Source organism: Daucus carota, chromosome 6 (genome assembly GCF_001625215.2).
Source record: "Daucus carota subsp. sativus chromosome 6, DH1 v3.0, whole genome shotgun sequence".
NCBI lineage: Eukaryota > Viridiplantae > Streptophyta > Magnoliopsida > Apiales > Apiaceae > Daucus > Daucus carota.
In genome coordinates, this window is record NC_030386.2 from 31,230,505 (window position 1) to 31,247,493 (window position 16,989).

The 16,989-nt window shown below is 35.1% G+C and overlaps 2 protein-coding genes across 2 annotated transcripts; both read right to left on the reverse strand.

Moving 5' to 3' along the window:
* Positions 1–4,596: 4,596 nt before the first annotated feature.
* LOC108225539 (heat stress transcription factor B-4) lies at positions 4,597–5,866 on the reverse strand. Its single transcript, XM_017400429.2, has 2 exons — positions 5,417–5,866; positions 4,597–5,328 (listed from the first exon to the last, which is right to left on the reverse strand). Exons 1-2 carry the CDS (start codon positions 5,666–5,668, stop codon positions 4,639–4,641), a joined length of 942 nt encoding a protein of 313 aa, XP_017255918.1. The 5' UTR covers positions 5,669–5,866; the 3' UTR covers positions 4,597–4,638.
* An 8,465-nt stretch (positions 5,867–14,331) lies between these two features.
* On the reverse strand, positions 14,332–16,887 carry LOC108225515 (subtilisin-like protease SBT3). Its single transcript, XM_017400401.2, has one exon. It carries the CDS (start codon positions 16,799–16,801, stop codon positions 14,429–14,431), a length of 2,373 nt encoding a protein of 790 aa, XP_017255890.1. The 5' UTR covers positions 16,802–16,887; the 3' UTR covers positions 14,332–14,428.
* Between the last annotated feature and the right edge of the window lie 102 nt (positions 16,888–16,989).

Consider the following 16,989-nt stretch of genomic DNA (forward strand, 5'->3'; position numbering starts at 1 on the left):
CTTGGTGTCGAGAAACTTCATCCCTCGAGCAAAATGAATAATTAAAAATTGCTGTTACGTGAAGAAACTGATATCCTGCGATAAAATTAAATTTAGGGATTGTTATATCGATATGCGATTCGATTATGGATGTTATCTGCCCAGTTACAAACCCCTCAGAGCATCTCCAATAGGAGGTGTCAGGAGGGGTGTCAATGTCATGTGGCATGACATGGACCGACACTCTCGTTGGCACTCTCATTGGAGATGTTGGAGTGCTATTAGAATGTCAAGTGAGTTGGATTTGGGGTGGCAAAAGTTGGCAACTTATAAAGTAGGGTGTCAACTTCATTTGTGGTTCCAATAATACATAAAATATAGATTTGTGGTCCCAATAATACATAAAATATTATTTCTCTATTAATAAAGTTGGCTTCTTGGAGTGCCAACCATTAGAATGTATTTTGAAAGAAAGATGCTAAAAATGATTTGGAAGAGCGTGAATATAAAAAATACTCCCTCCGTTTTAAATTAGATGTCCACTTTAAAAAAAATCACACAGGAAAAATAGATGTTCACAACTTAATTGCATTAAATGATCAAAATATGTGAAGTGAGATTGATCTAGGAAATATAAATAAGAGATATGTGGAGTAGAATTGATTTAGGAAATATAAATTTGCATTGAAAGTTGAAGTGGACAAGTAATTTGAAACAAAATAATTTCTTAAAAGTAGACATGTAAATGAAACGGAAGAAATAATATTTTGTGTTAGGTGTCAAAATTGGCACCCCTTGAAGGGTGCCAACGCCAACCATTGGAGATGCTCTCACGGGGGCATGCTCACCAGCTGTGGTGGATCAGAGTTATCTAGATGTGGGCTATTGCTCAACACGAGGATCATTAGTCATTAGGTTATGCATTCACAATATAAAAGCTTTTTTTTTTTTTTTTTTGACAATAAGGGCTTATATGCCTTACAAATTAGTATCTGTTCTAATAATTCTCGGGTGAGTCAGAGTCGAACCCGGTATCCCGGAACAGAGGATAAGCCCACCACTTGGGCTATCCAATCGTGCTCGCAATATAAAAGCTTTGTTTCATAAGGTTGCAATTGATAGGTGTATCATTCGATATATTCCGTTTAACTAAACAACAATCAAGCGATCAAGTACATGTCCTCGTCTACGAGCATAATTTAAAATATTAAAATGTGTGCCGAATGATGAAAAACTCGTATAAAATTAAATGAAACAGGAAATTAATACTTTTGTATTTTATTTAAGTATATATTTATTTATTTACATGTGTCTCTACTCTAGTAACATACCATTTTGTGTCCTGTTATTATTTTTATCTTTTAGGTATCCTTTGTCCGTACTAGGGAGCAGTCTTAAATTTTGATTATTTACATTTTAATTTAGAAATATTTTGATTTTCACTCGTATTCAATTATGAAATTATAAATAAACCTAATTATTATACATAATTAATCGTAGAATCAGCTACCAGCATCCGAAACAATCAATACATGTTCATCATTTTACCTATGAAAGCAATTTCCTACTTAATTTTTACTTGAGCCCGTCCGCAAAGTCTTACTCCCTCCGTCCTACTCATTTCTTATCGAATGGGTTGGGCACGGAGGTTAAGAAATATGTATAAAATAGTGGAAAAGAGAAAGAAAAATGGGTAAAGTGGTGGGACCCATTGATTTTTAATGTATAAAAAGTAGATAGTGGAGTAAAAGTAGTGTGAAAAGAAAAGAAAAGTGAAGAAGTGGTGGGACTTATTGACTATTTTTGGTAAGTTTTGAAATGTAAAAAATTGGATGGGACATCTAAAAAGGAAAGTGTAAAGAAATGGGTGGGATGGAGTATAATGTTTGATTAAGCTAACATGATCATTAACTGAATCAAATATCTTTTTCTGATGCAATGCAATAAAGTCGAGAAAATTAGTGAACTTCTTTGACATATATATGCGGCAGAGACAGTCAGAGACGTATAATATAACCAAAATCTTTTTATAAACTAGCTACGTCATCTATTACACTTCACACAAGCATAGACCACCGCAGGGAACTAGAACATTTTTATCTGTGGGCGAATTGCCTTACTGGACGATAGGGAAATGCAGCCATGCATCTAAGCTGCGGGAATTGCCTTACTGGACTGCCCACTTTGACCGGACCTAGTGGTTGTTGATAAAGAATGTCCTCGTATTGGACTGGGCTCAGAACTTGCTAGTCCATGACATTTTCAGATATGCATTGTTCTATATATTTTGTTTATTTAAAATAATAATATACATATATGTATTACTATTTATTTCCTAAGTGATAGTATTGTTCTATTAGCTTATTTGTAACGATTTAGATTTACCTATTTGTTTTTGTATATATTTTAAAATGTGTAAAAAAGATTTGTTAAGTTTTATATTTAATATTAATACAAAATTAAAAATATTAATAATCAAATGTATATGTTAAAAAATATGATAAAGAGAAATAGAATAAGTATTTAGAGGAGGAGGGATTACTTAGATTCCATTCCTCAGCTATGTGCATGTGTGTCCGTTTAAATCCAAAGGAAATACATTCACGAGTACTAGTGTACCAGTTCCCCCGCAAATTAAAGCCGGTCTGATCCTACATTCCTACTCAACTCTATGACTATGATATAGCGCTGCCTGAACCTACACTGCACAAACCTAGGTATATGATCAAGTGTACATACAAACTTCTCCAAATAAGATTACTCGAAGTCTGAACAATAGAATAGTAAAAAAGCTCCGCACCTTCTATTAAAGTAGAGCCTGGTTCCATTAACTTTACGAAAATTAGTTACTCGAGTGATTCGTTTTCAGTTTTTACCATGTCATCTAGATGCACACTATTTGAGGTTAAAGTTAACCATTGTCAATAAAGCATCGCACGATTTGGATAAGTGTCAACAAAGTGAACTTAGCAACACATAAACCAACAAAAAACAAGTTTATTCCAAGTATGATTATACAGTAAGCTTTTAAAAACATACACTTTAGGCACACAACATCTTTTAGCACTTTCTTATTAGGGTTTGTCTAGTGTGTGCCCATGAGCACATGCTAAGCACCAAATTCTATAAATTTGGTGGATTTTGATTGGTGTGGTTGGTGAATTTGCAGGGGGTCCACCATTATAAGAAAGTGAAAGCCAATCAAAATCACCCAAAGTTATGAATTTGAGTGCTTAGTGTGTGCCCATGGGCACACACTAGAAAAACCGTTCTTATTATTATTTCTCCTAGCGATACGTATGTATCCTTGATGCTTCTGTTGCGTTGCATGTGCCAGTTCCACGTGAGTTTCCCCAGGAAGATGACAAAGGCTTCATAGTTTACAAAAACATTTAGTAATATCAATCGAGCTTTGTATGGAGTAATCAGGTGGTCTTCTTTTACATGTTCTTTTACTTGCCTTTATATCTTGCATCAGTGTGTTTCTTTTTGACTTTGGGTGACCGGCAGTACTGTATCTTCAATTTCACGAAAAAAATAACATATCCGTTTTCTTTTATAAGTATTTTTCACAAATATTTGATTTTTTGACTGACGCTTTAAGTAACTTGTCTGTTCATTAAAAAATATTGTTTTTAATTTTTTTGTGAATCATAATAATTATTATAGATTTTTGCTCACACAAAGAAGATTTTAATAAAAGTAATCAAAACATTTAGATTATGTATGAAAAAATGAAATGCCTTGTAAAAGGAAAGGGAGAGTGGCAAGATTTTAACCTTAATCACATCCTATGATGATGGGGTTGCATGCTTTTGTTGAAAATTCAATAATGGTTAGAGTGTGTGCAATAATGAGCCTCCTCTTATTCATACAGAAGAATCTGAGAAGAGAGAAATATGAGTGGGTGTCAGCTGCTTTTGCTCGCACAAGCATCCAGCTTCTGAATATACACTCCCTCAATAGTCAAATGTCAACACCAGTACTCCACAGCTACTCCAGTAGTATTCAGTACCAGTCCTGATTCATTTCAGGATTCTACTGAGATTAAAAGACGAGCGACTACTGGACTACTAGTACCGTGTTTCTTGTCATATATGTGTATCGGAGTCATTAATGCGCTGCCGTAAGGGCAGAGAAATTTGTCGTCAAACCACCCAATGGGACAACATTTGGAGCTTTGATTCCATTAATGAATACACCCCAAATTATCACTGGGACCCTATTTATAAACAAAGGAACAAATGAGTACGAGCTCAAACAAAGCAAGCAGGACTTGCGATAAGAGTGAGTTTTAGCCCTTGATAATATCCACTATCCAGGATTAAAAATAATCTACGGAGGCTAATCATCATGGAACAAAATCCACACCCATCACTAGATGTAAACCAACATCCCATCAAAGATACGCTTATTCTCGTAAACATAGAACCATGACAACGACGGAACTGGTGTAAAAATTCCGTCGTAATTGCTGGTATTAACGACGGAACTGGTGTAAAAATTCCGTCGTAAAAAACCTGTTTTGTTGTAGTGAACACAGGAAATAAATAGTCAAGATTAGTTACAATTTTTAACAAACTAATTGAAACATTAATGAAATCTTAAATATGAATATTCAAGAAGAAAAAGCAAGCTTAATTAGTGCTCAACTCTTAATTAACATGGAGAAGGTGGCATAAGGTTCAATCCTAAATCATCATTTTCCAACACAAATCTAGCCTTGTTTGTACTCATCCCCATATACTCATGTTGTAATGATCTCTTCTTAGAACACTGCAGTGGCACCCCGAATATCTTGGCTCCTTCATGACTACTTTGTTTACCCATATTATTATACTGGTGATGATCATACCCATTGCTAAAACCCTTGTGATGCACATTATTAGCATTGGCTAATACGAGAGAAGGAGGATAAGAATGACTAGGCACCGCAGGCTTCACATGGTTCTGGACAAAATAAATAATGTCATTATATAGCTTCCGCATATGAGCGAGCTCGGACATGAGCATATGATTACTCCGCCGGAGTCGCTCATTGTCCTCCGACAGCGCGGTGACTGAGGTGTTGTATAAGTTGGTGGTAGTTGAATGAGGAGTGGGGGAGGAGAGAGGTGGCGGGGAGTCGTCGCAGGACCAGTTGTTGGCTTGGTCGTCGGAGTTGGTGGGGGAGATGCTAGGGTTCTGATAGGGGAAGAAGCCGGCGCGGTGGAGAGAATGGTGGGTGTGAGACATTTGTTGCGGCTGGCAAGTTTTCCTGCGGTGAATCTCGCCGAGAAGATGCTTTTCGCCTTTCTTGAAGAAGTCATTCGCGAACTCCCATCTGTCCGGCACAATCTTTCTAAAACCCTAATCACGCAAATCAAAAAAATTCAAATTAGTTTCATCATGAGAATGTTTTTAAAAAAGCACACAAAGAGGATGAGAAGGTAAGTACGTAGGTGTTGAGCTGGCGGACGAAGCTGGAGAAGTTGTTGTGCTTGAAGTAATTAGGGAGGAGGTCACGGGCGAACTCAGGGGGTCGCCACACGACGAAGGTGGTGTGGTCGTCGCCCCAAGAGACGATATGGTCCGTGAGGGGATCGTCAACCAGCTGGTAAGTTTTAGTGAGAAAGGGCGCTGGGACTGATTTGTGCGAGTCCAGTGAGAGTATTATGCTTTCGCAGTTGTCTAGCATTAGTGCAGCCATTCAGATCAAAGTTTTGTGGAGTTGGGGACTTGAATGGGGAGAGATTGGTAGCTTATTACTGCTAGGAGTGAGGTGCGAGATTTATATATTTATTTTCAACGACTCCGTATAAACTGGGAAGCTAGAGTAGATACGAGTGTGTGGGAGTACGTATATATGTGGAGAGAGGAGAATAAGTGTCTGCCCGTCTAGGGAGTGAGAAATAAGGGCTTTTCAAGACGAACCCGTGACCGATATTCGCCTTCTCTCACACGCACGCACTACTCCCGCAGATTACATGATTAACTCAGCTGGGGATTCCCATAATTTTTTCTTAACAAGTTTTCATGATTTGTACATGTATATATGCGAAATATTAAATATGTATTATTTGATATTTGATTAAAAAGGTGATTGTTATCGTGTGTTTCGAAAAAAACTGTTTTTGAAAAGTTTACTATAAAATGTATATTATGTAAATATTATTTTAATTTATAAATTAAGACGAGCTGTATATTATTCGAGTAAAATTACTATAAGTGACAGAGGTGAGACTCCAAGGAACATAAGTCTTGTGTTCTTCTGCCTTTCTTATCCTCCTTTTGGAAATCTCCTATTTGCTTATTCTTTGTCACGTCCTCTCCTTCTCCTTTCCTCTCTTTTTGTTCATCAAAAGAATCAATTTTTCATTCTTATATAAAATCGCATCTACTTTTATCATTTATCAACCACCTATGCCAGACCTAGCATTTTGCCTGCTGCTCTTTTACTGTATACGCATATACAATGCACATCTTTACGCAGCTATATATGTAATTATTTCATCTCTCTTAACTGCAAGTTCGATATAGCAAATTAGTAATGTACATAGTTAGATAGTTTGTTAAGTTCAAAATTATTTGGTGTACGTAGTTCATAACTAATTAATACTGAGGCGTAAATTGTATTTTAACATTGGTACAAAATAATTAGATCATACATTTGCAATGACCAGATGTATTCTATATTAAACACAGTACTTGCTTAAGCTACTGGGCAAAAGGTGCCATTTTCTTTATTTTGTGGAACTCCGGGACAGCGACTTCATAACATCTGTAGGTCGAATATTAACAAATCATGTATAAAAACTTATTATATTGAACTTGTTAAACAAGATTTTGAAACCTTAAATTATTCCAATTTACTGTGTAGTACATAAAAAGCAAGTGAAGGGCACTACCAGAATGGACTATGGTAAAAAAGAAGATGCAGAGGTCTAGCTAGGCCAGCTAGGGAGGAAGGTGATTCAAATTTTATTTACTTCACGTCAAACGAGTATCGTCTTTACATTTTGTAAGTTTCCTCTTGTTTTCTAACGCCACCGTACCTTCTCTCTGATCAATATATGACTACTCTACGCTTGCTTTAGTTTCTGTCTGCTTCTGGTTCACATGACTTTGCTCTTTTTGTATTTTAGATATTCAAGTATATATACACACTTTTTTTGTTAAGTTCCACTTAATTTTATACTCCCCGTCCCCCTCATTTGTTTACATTGGAGGATGAAGTCTAATACTCTTGCAAAATGTAGTTTAATAAATTATTTTGAACTTTTTTTTCTTCTAAACAAAAGTTTGATGTTTATATTTTTATAAAAAAGAAATTTTTTAAAAATAAGTTATACAACTATATGTGCCTTAAAATGCGTGTCGAGCAGTGTAAAAAAACCGTAAATAAAATGAGAGGGACAGAGGGAATATAATTTTTTTATTGTCAAGTGTTTTAAAATTTCTATAAATATAATTTTATAATTTATTTAAAAAGTTATTTCTAAATAAAAATGTAAATATAATATTTTTATTTAGAATAAAAAATTATAAATTTCTATTTTATAAAGTTTATATGTTAAGCTCTCTCTTTTAAACATATATAATTCACAAAGATAATATAACGTGTCTATGGATATACATACTACACATCAAATTTCATATATTTAATTTATTTTGATGCTTATACAAAAATTTCACGACTTAAAACAAACCGTCAAATTCAATATAATGTGAGCGTCACATCGAATAATGTGACGACTCTCCTCCTCCATCCATCTAGCTATCAGCTTTCTTCATATCTTCCTCTTTTATTTCCTAAACCTAATACTCCGAACTTCAAGAACGACATGCATATGTTTATATACAATACTCTACAAATTTTACAGACATATATGCTGCTGGTCACTCGCTTTAACTGACTACTAGTCTACTACTACTAATTTTTTTGTAGTGGAGCTCTAGCCCAGCTATTGCTTTGAGCCTTGTCAAGTTCGGCTTTACTAAGGATATATACCATATCACTGCCCGGTTACCTGGGCTCCCAGGTGCTTGATTATTGTTCTAAAAAGTTGTTCACTAGTGAGTAGTATAGTACTCTCCCCATTTCTTTTTATTTTTCCAGGTCTGATATGTCTTATATGCAAATATTGATTATTTATTTATATTTTATCTCTTAGCTTGTTGTTGCATATTTTGTGCATGTATAAACAATCGATAAATATGTATTAAATATTAACAAACTATTAATATTTTAATTTATTATATTACACACGTGTTTAAGATTCATTTTGAATATATATCAAAATCATTCACAATCATCAAATGACTCATTTCGTCTATCATTCAAATTTAACTATGATTCAGAAATTTAAACTGTTTAGAAATTAAACGATCCTCAGTGCTTAACGATAAGTCAATGGTTGGTTCTAGTCGACACGGTTTATATAGGAGTATATATTACATGAATAATTGTATATTTTAAATTTGAATTAAAAAATAACTGTCATAGCTTGTTGGGCGGATTCATGATTCGATAAACATAAGATTTTATTATCAATAAAAAAATCTCATACGTTAATATTCTTGATGTTAAATATAGAGTTATGCATATCAAATTTGTTGCTCCCTCCGTCCCCCTCACTTGTTTACATTGGGAGACGACGGCTCGCTCCCTCTGTCCCCCTCATTTGTTTACATTGGGAGACGACGGTTCGGCACGCATTCTAATGCTCTCATAAAATGTAGTTTGATAAATTATTTTGAATTTTTTTCTCTTTTGAATAAAAGTTTGATGTTTAAATTTTTATACAAAAAATTAAAATTTCAAAAATAATATAATAAAATTATGTTTTATATGCGGCTTAAAATGCGTGTTGAGCAGTGTAAAAAAACTGTAAATAAATGAGAGGGACAGAGTGAGTAATAAATATTATTTTAAGAAATTAAAAAAAGAAATATTATATATATATATATAACTCTAATTTTACTATAAAATTTTAATATTTTCTGATCAAAGAGAACTTAAATCTGGAGCTCCCTGGATCCGCGTCTTGGCATCGCTTGAAGAGCGAAAGATACTCTTCTACTGTGGGTAACTGTGACCTACTGACCTGTGATTGTGTAGTGTATTACTGAGTACTGTAACAGAGGAATTAAGAACAGGAGACTGGAGAGGAAAGAGAGAAGGAAGATTCTATAATAATCTTAGCTAGGCGAGGAGGCTATAAAAACAACGCAGCTTCTCTCACATGACCGCACAGACGATACCTTTGACAAATGATGCCACAGTGAGTTCGATTTTCTAGGAGAGACAGCTTAAAACGCACAGCGCACGAGAATAACGAAAATTTAAACACCACTCATATATTCAAACTGCCTTAGCCGAAAGAAATACTCCCTCCGTCTCATTTTAAGTGTCTTGTTTGACTTTTGAATAGTCAAATTGCCCAAATTTTGACTGAGTTTTACACATATAATATAATTTTTAAAAGTAAAAACAATTATGTCATTATAAAATACATACAATATACTCCCTCCGTTTCAATTTAGATGTCCATTTTGAAAAAAAAATTATGTTTCAAATTACCTGTCCACTTCAACTTTCAATGCAAAATCATATTTCCAAAGTCAATTTTACTCCACATATCTCTTATTTATATTTCCTAAATCAATCTCACACCACATGTTATGATCATTTAATACAATTAATATGTGAACAACCATTTTTCTTAAACTGTGTGATTTTTCGAAAGTGGACATTTATTTTGAAACGGAGGTAGTACTATAAAATGTAATTATTAGTTTTTTAGAATAATTATGAATTTATTTTTTATATTTGATCAAAAATTGGTCAATTTGACCATTGAAAGTCAAAACAAGACACTTAAAATGAGATAAGGGAGTACTATTAATATATTCGAACTAAAACCTCAGCCATTGGTTTCTGGCATACTCGTTCTTCCTCTCTTTCCTGTAGCCCGTAGGTACATACAAATTAAATATAACTATACTCAAAACTACAGTAGAATTTTGGCTTCCCTTTATTAATGTATAAAATGTTTTAAATTATCATTTCATTAACACTAATTTGTGGCAATTTTCATTTCGTAAATAATACATGCAGGAACCTGTGTGGTACATGTAATACTAATTGTGCATGGCACATTTGTACTTGTTTGGATAGGGAAGGAGATGAGATTATTAAGGTTCACGAGAGTGATACTAGTATATATGTGTAATCTTATATATTACTCTATGTTATTGAACCCACGAGGAATCGGCTACCCGAAATAAATAGACTGCACAATTAAGACGGCACCGGCCTCTTGCATTTTGTAATTTCCTCACACATATTAGTTGATCGTCAAAAATTCAAAATCGGTCGCTTTAGTTGATCGTTTTATCTTTTTTAGTGCGTGCATGTTTCATTAATTTATAACCAATAAAAGAGATTAGTATACGTAATTACCATGCAAAAGGAACTTTATGCGCGCAATAAACTTGTAAAAGCAGCTTCTTCCTCCGAGAGAAAAATGGCTCTTTAGCCTGTAGAGGACCCTTGGTCCAGATGTATAAAGAGTTTTCGTCTTCGTATGTGCAAAGAGAAGGCTTTTAACTCAACTTTACGGATAATTTACCTAAAAAGAAGATATTCAACAACTAGTCTCGCTTCCTTTTCTTTTTATTTTATTTTATTCGTGACCTCTCCTTTATCTTTCTTCCATACTTTGTTCACGTAAGAACATTTGGGAACAGAGTTCCAATCATGCATAAAAAGCCACTGCATTATATTCTCCTGTAAAGCTTGTTGTAATACATAAATCCTCTTTAGTCATTCACATCATCTTTCTATGCCACTCACAAATTTTTTACTAAATGATGATTATATATTAGAGGGGAGAACTTTTATATTTTAACTATATTTTTCATTTATGATAATTCCATATGTTTTAGCAAAAAAATTACAATTTTAACCGATAAACACGAGTTCACGGCTAGAGCCAAGGCCGTGAATTATAAATAAAATGACTATATACAAGGTGGTTATCAAGTGCACTGATAAAAGAAAATTAACGGGAGCCACACTTTTAAAAAGTGGAGCAAAATTTGGCCGTCTTTCTGAGAATTTGGAACTCATTTTTACTTTTATGTCCGTTATTCTCACTAGTGACTTTTAACGGAGCCACACTTTTAAAAAGCGGAGGCAAAGTTTGATAATCTTTCTGAGAATTTGAAACTCTGATTATCATTTTAAAAATCAGTGTAAACTTTGATCATAACTTTAAAGTTTACTCCGGCTGTTAATTCTAGTTTTTTTTGGTTATATTAGTTACATGTCCGTCAAGTGGAAGTGTTGAGCGCAAGATACTCCTTAATTTTGGGAATGATAATTAACCGATGACTTGACACACACTTGTAGTTGTATGATGTTAAACAAGAAGCTTACTACGTACTTTACAGCTATTCAGCATCTCACTTCAGAAAAAGTAATCCCATCTTTACGATTGTGTACCATCAATATTCAAATGATTAGTATATGAAATTCTAATTATAATCATGTGATCAGAATATGATCTGTTGAAGTCTCGTAATTTATTCGTCAATTTTGTAGTTAGGAAATTAAACTATCATAGTTGATCAAAAGTGGGAAATTGATTGTATCTCGTCGTTGATATGTATGAATACTCGTCCAAAATTTTTGATCAACTATCAACGAATGGTAGCTAGGTTGCAAGGGGTTCGTATAGACGAGGCAATCGTTTAAAGACCCTCAGTTTATTGAATTAAAAAATATTTTATTAATTTATTGATTATTTAATAATAAATCTTTAATTTATTAAAAAAATATAATTTAGTTTTAATATCCCATTTCTACGATCATTGACGGAGAGGAACAGAAAGGCTGTTGGATCACATGCATACCCCCTTTCTTTTTCTTCACCTCTTCCCTTCTTTTTGATCCAAGTATCCAACTCATAAACGTTCAAGATGAAAATCACAACCAAAGCATTTTGCATCATGAAAATAATAAACGGGCCTACAATTCAGCACCATTTCTACTAGTACTGCTATATCATCGGCATATCCTCCCTCAATCCATGGGATACTCATTTCAAAGCTTCATACATAAATTTATCTTCATCCCCATCATTTCATATCATATATTTCATGGCATATGAGTATGTGTTTGTACCCACACGTCAAGCCCCTTTACTTATCAAAAACATACTTAAAGTAGCGCAACATTATTTCTATCCTTCTTAATAATGAATAATCATTTCAATTTTACTTTAATTTGATTGGCATAATCAATATCTTATCATATAAATAAATATATATTGTGAACTCCTACGCCCTTGATGATCAATGGTAAATTCCCGTGAAATATGCATATCTCTTTTCTGTGATATATTCATATATGATCAGAATTTTCTCAATTTACAGGTCAATTACTGTATTGAATATCCGCCTAAAATTCCACTGAGAACCCAACTTTTGCTTCCTCCTCATCAGTCATCACTGAGCTTAACCCTAACTATGGATCAAAAACTTTAATTAAAGACAGGGTTATTCACTTTAATTAATCGTATATAATTGTGATTTTGAGGATCATAAACGACGAGCCTGTTTGTACGGGCTTTAACAGACGGACTTCTGATTTTAAGCCCAAAAATTTCTTTTTATGTAATAAGTCTAAACCTGATTTAAAATCATAAATAAGTAAGAACCTAAAGTTAGTTTGATATATTTTTGTCACTAAATTAATTTTTTAAAATTATTTTTTGAAAAAAATTACTCATGAACCATAAGTTACTCGTAAATCATTTTTATTTTTATTATTACAATTTTTAATAACCCACAAATAATTAATAAGTCAAAATTATCGAAACATACATTTTAAACTCCCAGCTTATCACATTAAGTTACATCAAATCATAAATCATTATTTTAAATTCAGTCGAACGAGCTCGAGTCATTTACAAAATTTTAACTATTTGAGAGATGTTTATTCGTAAGTACCGTATTATTTATCATAATAAATCTTATAATAAGAAGTTGAGTTTTTGGATTAAGATCGGGAAGGCACATCATGACAGTACGTACATAAACATGCATGTTTAAGTCGTGGACCTGCTAATTGATGATGCTAAGCTATAAAGGAAGCTTTAGCTTTTGACAGCTCTGCAACTGCAAGTTTAAAAACTGAATGTTTGGATTCCAGAACAAAATCTAGCAGAAGCACTATCATCATTCATCAACATCCATTTTGAAAGGCATTATGCAAAGTGGAAGTTAGCCTTATGCAGCAAAAGCTAGCTCCCGGCCCCTCCATCTCAATTTTACAGAAAAGAGCCATTATATTCCACTCCACTTTTACTGATTGTTTCATTTCAGTTTTTGTGTCATAATAAAATGTTCTGTGCCTAAACAAAAATTTGGAAACCAACAAAAACAAACGTACGTATAGCAGTTAGGAATTCAGCTTGATAGGAGGCATTTGGATCGTAGGACAGGGATTTCAGACAAAGAGAATTCGAAAAAAAAAAAGTGTAGAAATATATTTTTCTTTGGCCTCAAATTACGTATAAAAAATCAAAACTACTTATTTTAGAACAGATGGAGTCATGGAGCATAATTTTAATGGAATTTTGATATGCATGTATTATGTAATAGTTGGAATTGTTCTTTGTATTAGAGTAAAAATTAGCAGAGGTTAAGATTTAAAAAGCTGAAATAGAGAAATTGCAGAGCTCTGGTAATTCCCTAATAAAGTCTCTTTTCAGGACGCACATGTCCTGCGCATATGACGACGAACTCATCACTGTTTCACCAAAGTCCAAACAGTTAGCACTAGCCTTGCCTCATTCTGATATTAGTATCTCAGGGAAAAGAAAAAAAAAAAAAAAGGGCACCACAAAAGAGGGCTCTTAACATCATGTTAGTCTTGGACCAATTATATTAACGCATCTACAGATGTACTCATATAAAACACTTGGCTAAGCCCATATATCTAGGCTTGCTAACATATGGACAGCCTGCCAAACATATGGCAACTATGATAGTTATTTGAAGGGGCTATCGTTTTCCTTTTGCCCTCTGCTAGAACCTCACAGATTATAAGTACTCCGCCCGGTAAGACTTTGAAAGAACTGGTCACTTATGATATCAGAGCTTAGGTTTACCTTTACGGAGGATCTAAGTTCGACTCCTGTACCCCGATATTGGATGAGCGCTCGTGATCCGGTTAGGAGGCCATTTCGTTTACGTTACAATCATTTTCTGAGCAATATTCTCTTCGTGATCGATTCGAAATAACTTAAATACTTCCAAGATTTTAATTTCCACTACATTATTAACAAAAATAAAGAATTGCACCTCATGCTAGATCAAACTCGAATCAATTTTCTACACAATCGCAACAACAATATTTTTTGCAATGTTTATTCATGTAGTAACTGAAACACAAGTCAAATTATTTTCTCCCTGACAATATTCGGGAGCTGAGATTTGTAGCCACAATAGGACTTCTCACAACATGTCTGCCACTGACTTCTATCCAACTGATAGAACCATGAATAATCTTGTTTTTCATCCGTCTCGGACCTTGTATACTCAGTCTGTAGCTTTGCATCTCATATTTATCTTTGAAACTTAACTTCTCCGGAACAACATTGACATTTAAACCATCCATATGTGTTATTTTCGCTTCATAAACGGATGTTTTATCTCCAACATTAGTCACAGTCCTGTGAAATTCTTGCACAGTCAGCTCGTTCGAGTTTGATGTATCATTTGCATTGAAGTATGCAATGAAAGAAGGATAATTGAGGTCCAGTGATGCAGTGGAGCAACTATATGAAGCTGATCTAGTAACAGTTTGTATCTGTTTGCTGGTATAATTTAATGCACAAAGAAGATTGATGTAATCTGCTGCCTTTACGTCGTAAATGAGCCCTGGATCCAGCGCCTTGTTGGGATTGACATGGCCAGCTCCAGAGGCAAGAGGAGAGGCTGGATGGTTCAGTGCTCCACTATCGAGGATCGGATTATATTTGTTGTCCAGAAAGTCTGATGTTGTCATCATTGCAGACCGGATTGCTGCAGGGCTCCATTTAGGATGCACACCTCTGAGCAGAGCCGCAATCCCTGCCACATGAGGGCACGACATTGATGTTCCAGATAGGAGATTGAAGTTACTAAAATACTGAGATGAACCTTCTGTTGCTGCCACATTTGAAGGCCATGAAGCTAAGATAAGGTCACCAGGTCCCATAATGTCAGGTTTTAGAACAAATGGGCAACTTGCAGAAGGTCCTCTGGAGCTATAGGCTGCTACTTTCGGTGCTGCCTTTGCACCGATGCTTGTTTTCTGAAACTCAAAGCTAGCTTGTGCCTTCTGGTTCATGTTGATGTACTTCAAAATGGTTTCACCGTCTTGGTGATTCAGGAATAGAGCTGGGAAAGAGCTATCGCGGAAAAAGCCAAGGTCAGAATTGTTTGTTATGAAGATACCACCTGAAACATTTGCATTAAGACAAGCATATACTTGCTCACTCAATGCACCCGTCTTGTCTTGGCACACGACAAATCCAGTCCCAATCTTCTTGACATCGTCACATTCACCCATGAAAACGAGAGGAAAATTTTGGCTATGAGTTAAATTGTTAGGGTAGAGTGTTTGTCCTGTGATTGTAACTCCATTGCCAAGAATTATTCTTCCAACGTATTCACGATCAATTGAGCCAGCTGCAACTGTTAAAACCCAGGGTGTGCCATTGTGTAGTGTCTCAAGAAGAGGGCCTTGATTGCCTGCTGATGTTGAAACAAATATGCCCTTTTCAATGGCTGCAAACGTAGCTATGGCGACTGGATCTTCAAACAATGCTACATCATTTAAGCCGAAAGATAATGATAAAACATCTACACCATCCTCGATTGCTTGATCAATGGCGGCTAAGATATCTGAACTGACGGAGCCTTCATTAAACAAGGCCTTATACATGGCAACTCGAGCATGTGGAGCCATGCCTCTGGCAGTTCCATAAGCATAACCAAAATAGGATGCATTGTCAACATAGTTTCCAGCAGCTGTGGAGGAGGTGTGAGTGCCATGTCCATCAGTGTCCCGGGGAGAATTCATTGAAATTGTAAGATTAGGATTGTTAGCTAGTAAGCCTTTACTAAAGTAACGGGCTCCAACAAGCTTCTTGTTACACATTGAGGAATTAAACTGTGTCCCAATCTCACAAGCTCCCTTCCACTTGAGTGGAGTAGGTGTCATTCCATAATCATCATAGCTCTTACTCTCCGGCCAAATGCCAGTGTCAATGACACCAATTATGACATCTCTGCCATAATCGGAATCTGGCCATGCACCATAATTGGAGTTAAGGCCAAGGAACTTGAACGAATAAGTTGTGTCAAGATTTACAGGGGCGTCTCTGAAGGACGAAACATAGCCTGGTAAGCTGCTAAGGGATTCAAGTTCTGAATCAGAAAGAATTGCACTAAAGCCATGCATGACATTAGTGTAAGTATAGATAATTTTTGTGGAGGGAACTGAAGTTGTGGTCAATTTTGAGTTGTCGGTTATGGAGGCAAGAGTAGCCAAGTACCAGCTATGGTGGTTAGAATAGGCTTTAGGCATGGCTGATATGTCCATATGAACAATGTAACAATTCATTTCATGAGCTAATGAAGCGGATATGAATTGAGAAATTGTCATCAAGAGAAGGCATACACTGAACTGGAATTGAGCAGCCATGTTTAACAAATGAGGAGAATACTGTCTGTTTAACAATGGATTCTGAGTCGACGGATACTTATACAGTAGAGTAAATTTCATATTTTAACTTCATTTCGTGCATGATGCATCTTCCGAAGATTTGGAAACAACTGGGGACCCTTCTTCGTGATAAGGCCTTGAAGAAGATTTTTTGAGAACCTATGACAGCCAAAGAAAATAATAGAGGGCGTCGTGGCATAATCAGAAAACTGAGAACACTGTGAAGAGAAGGGCAATGCTTAACAGAA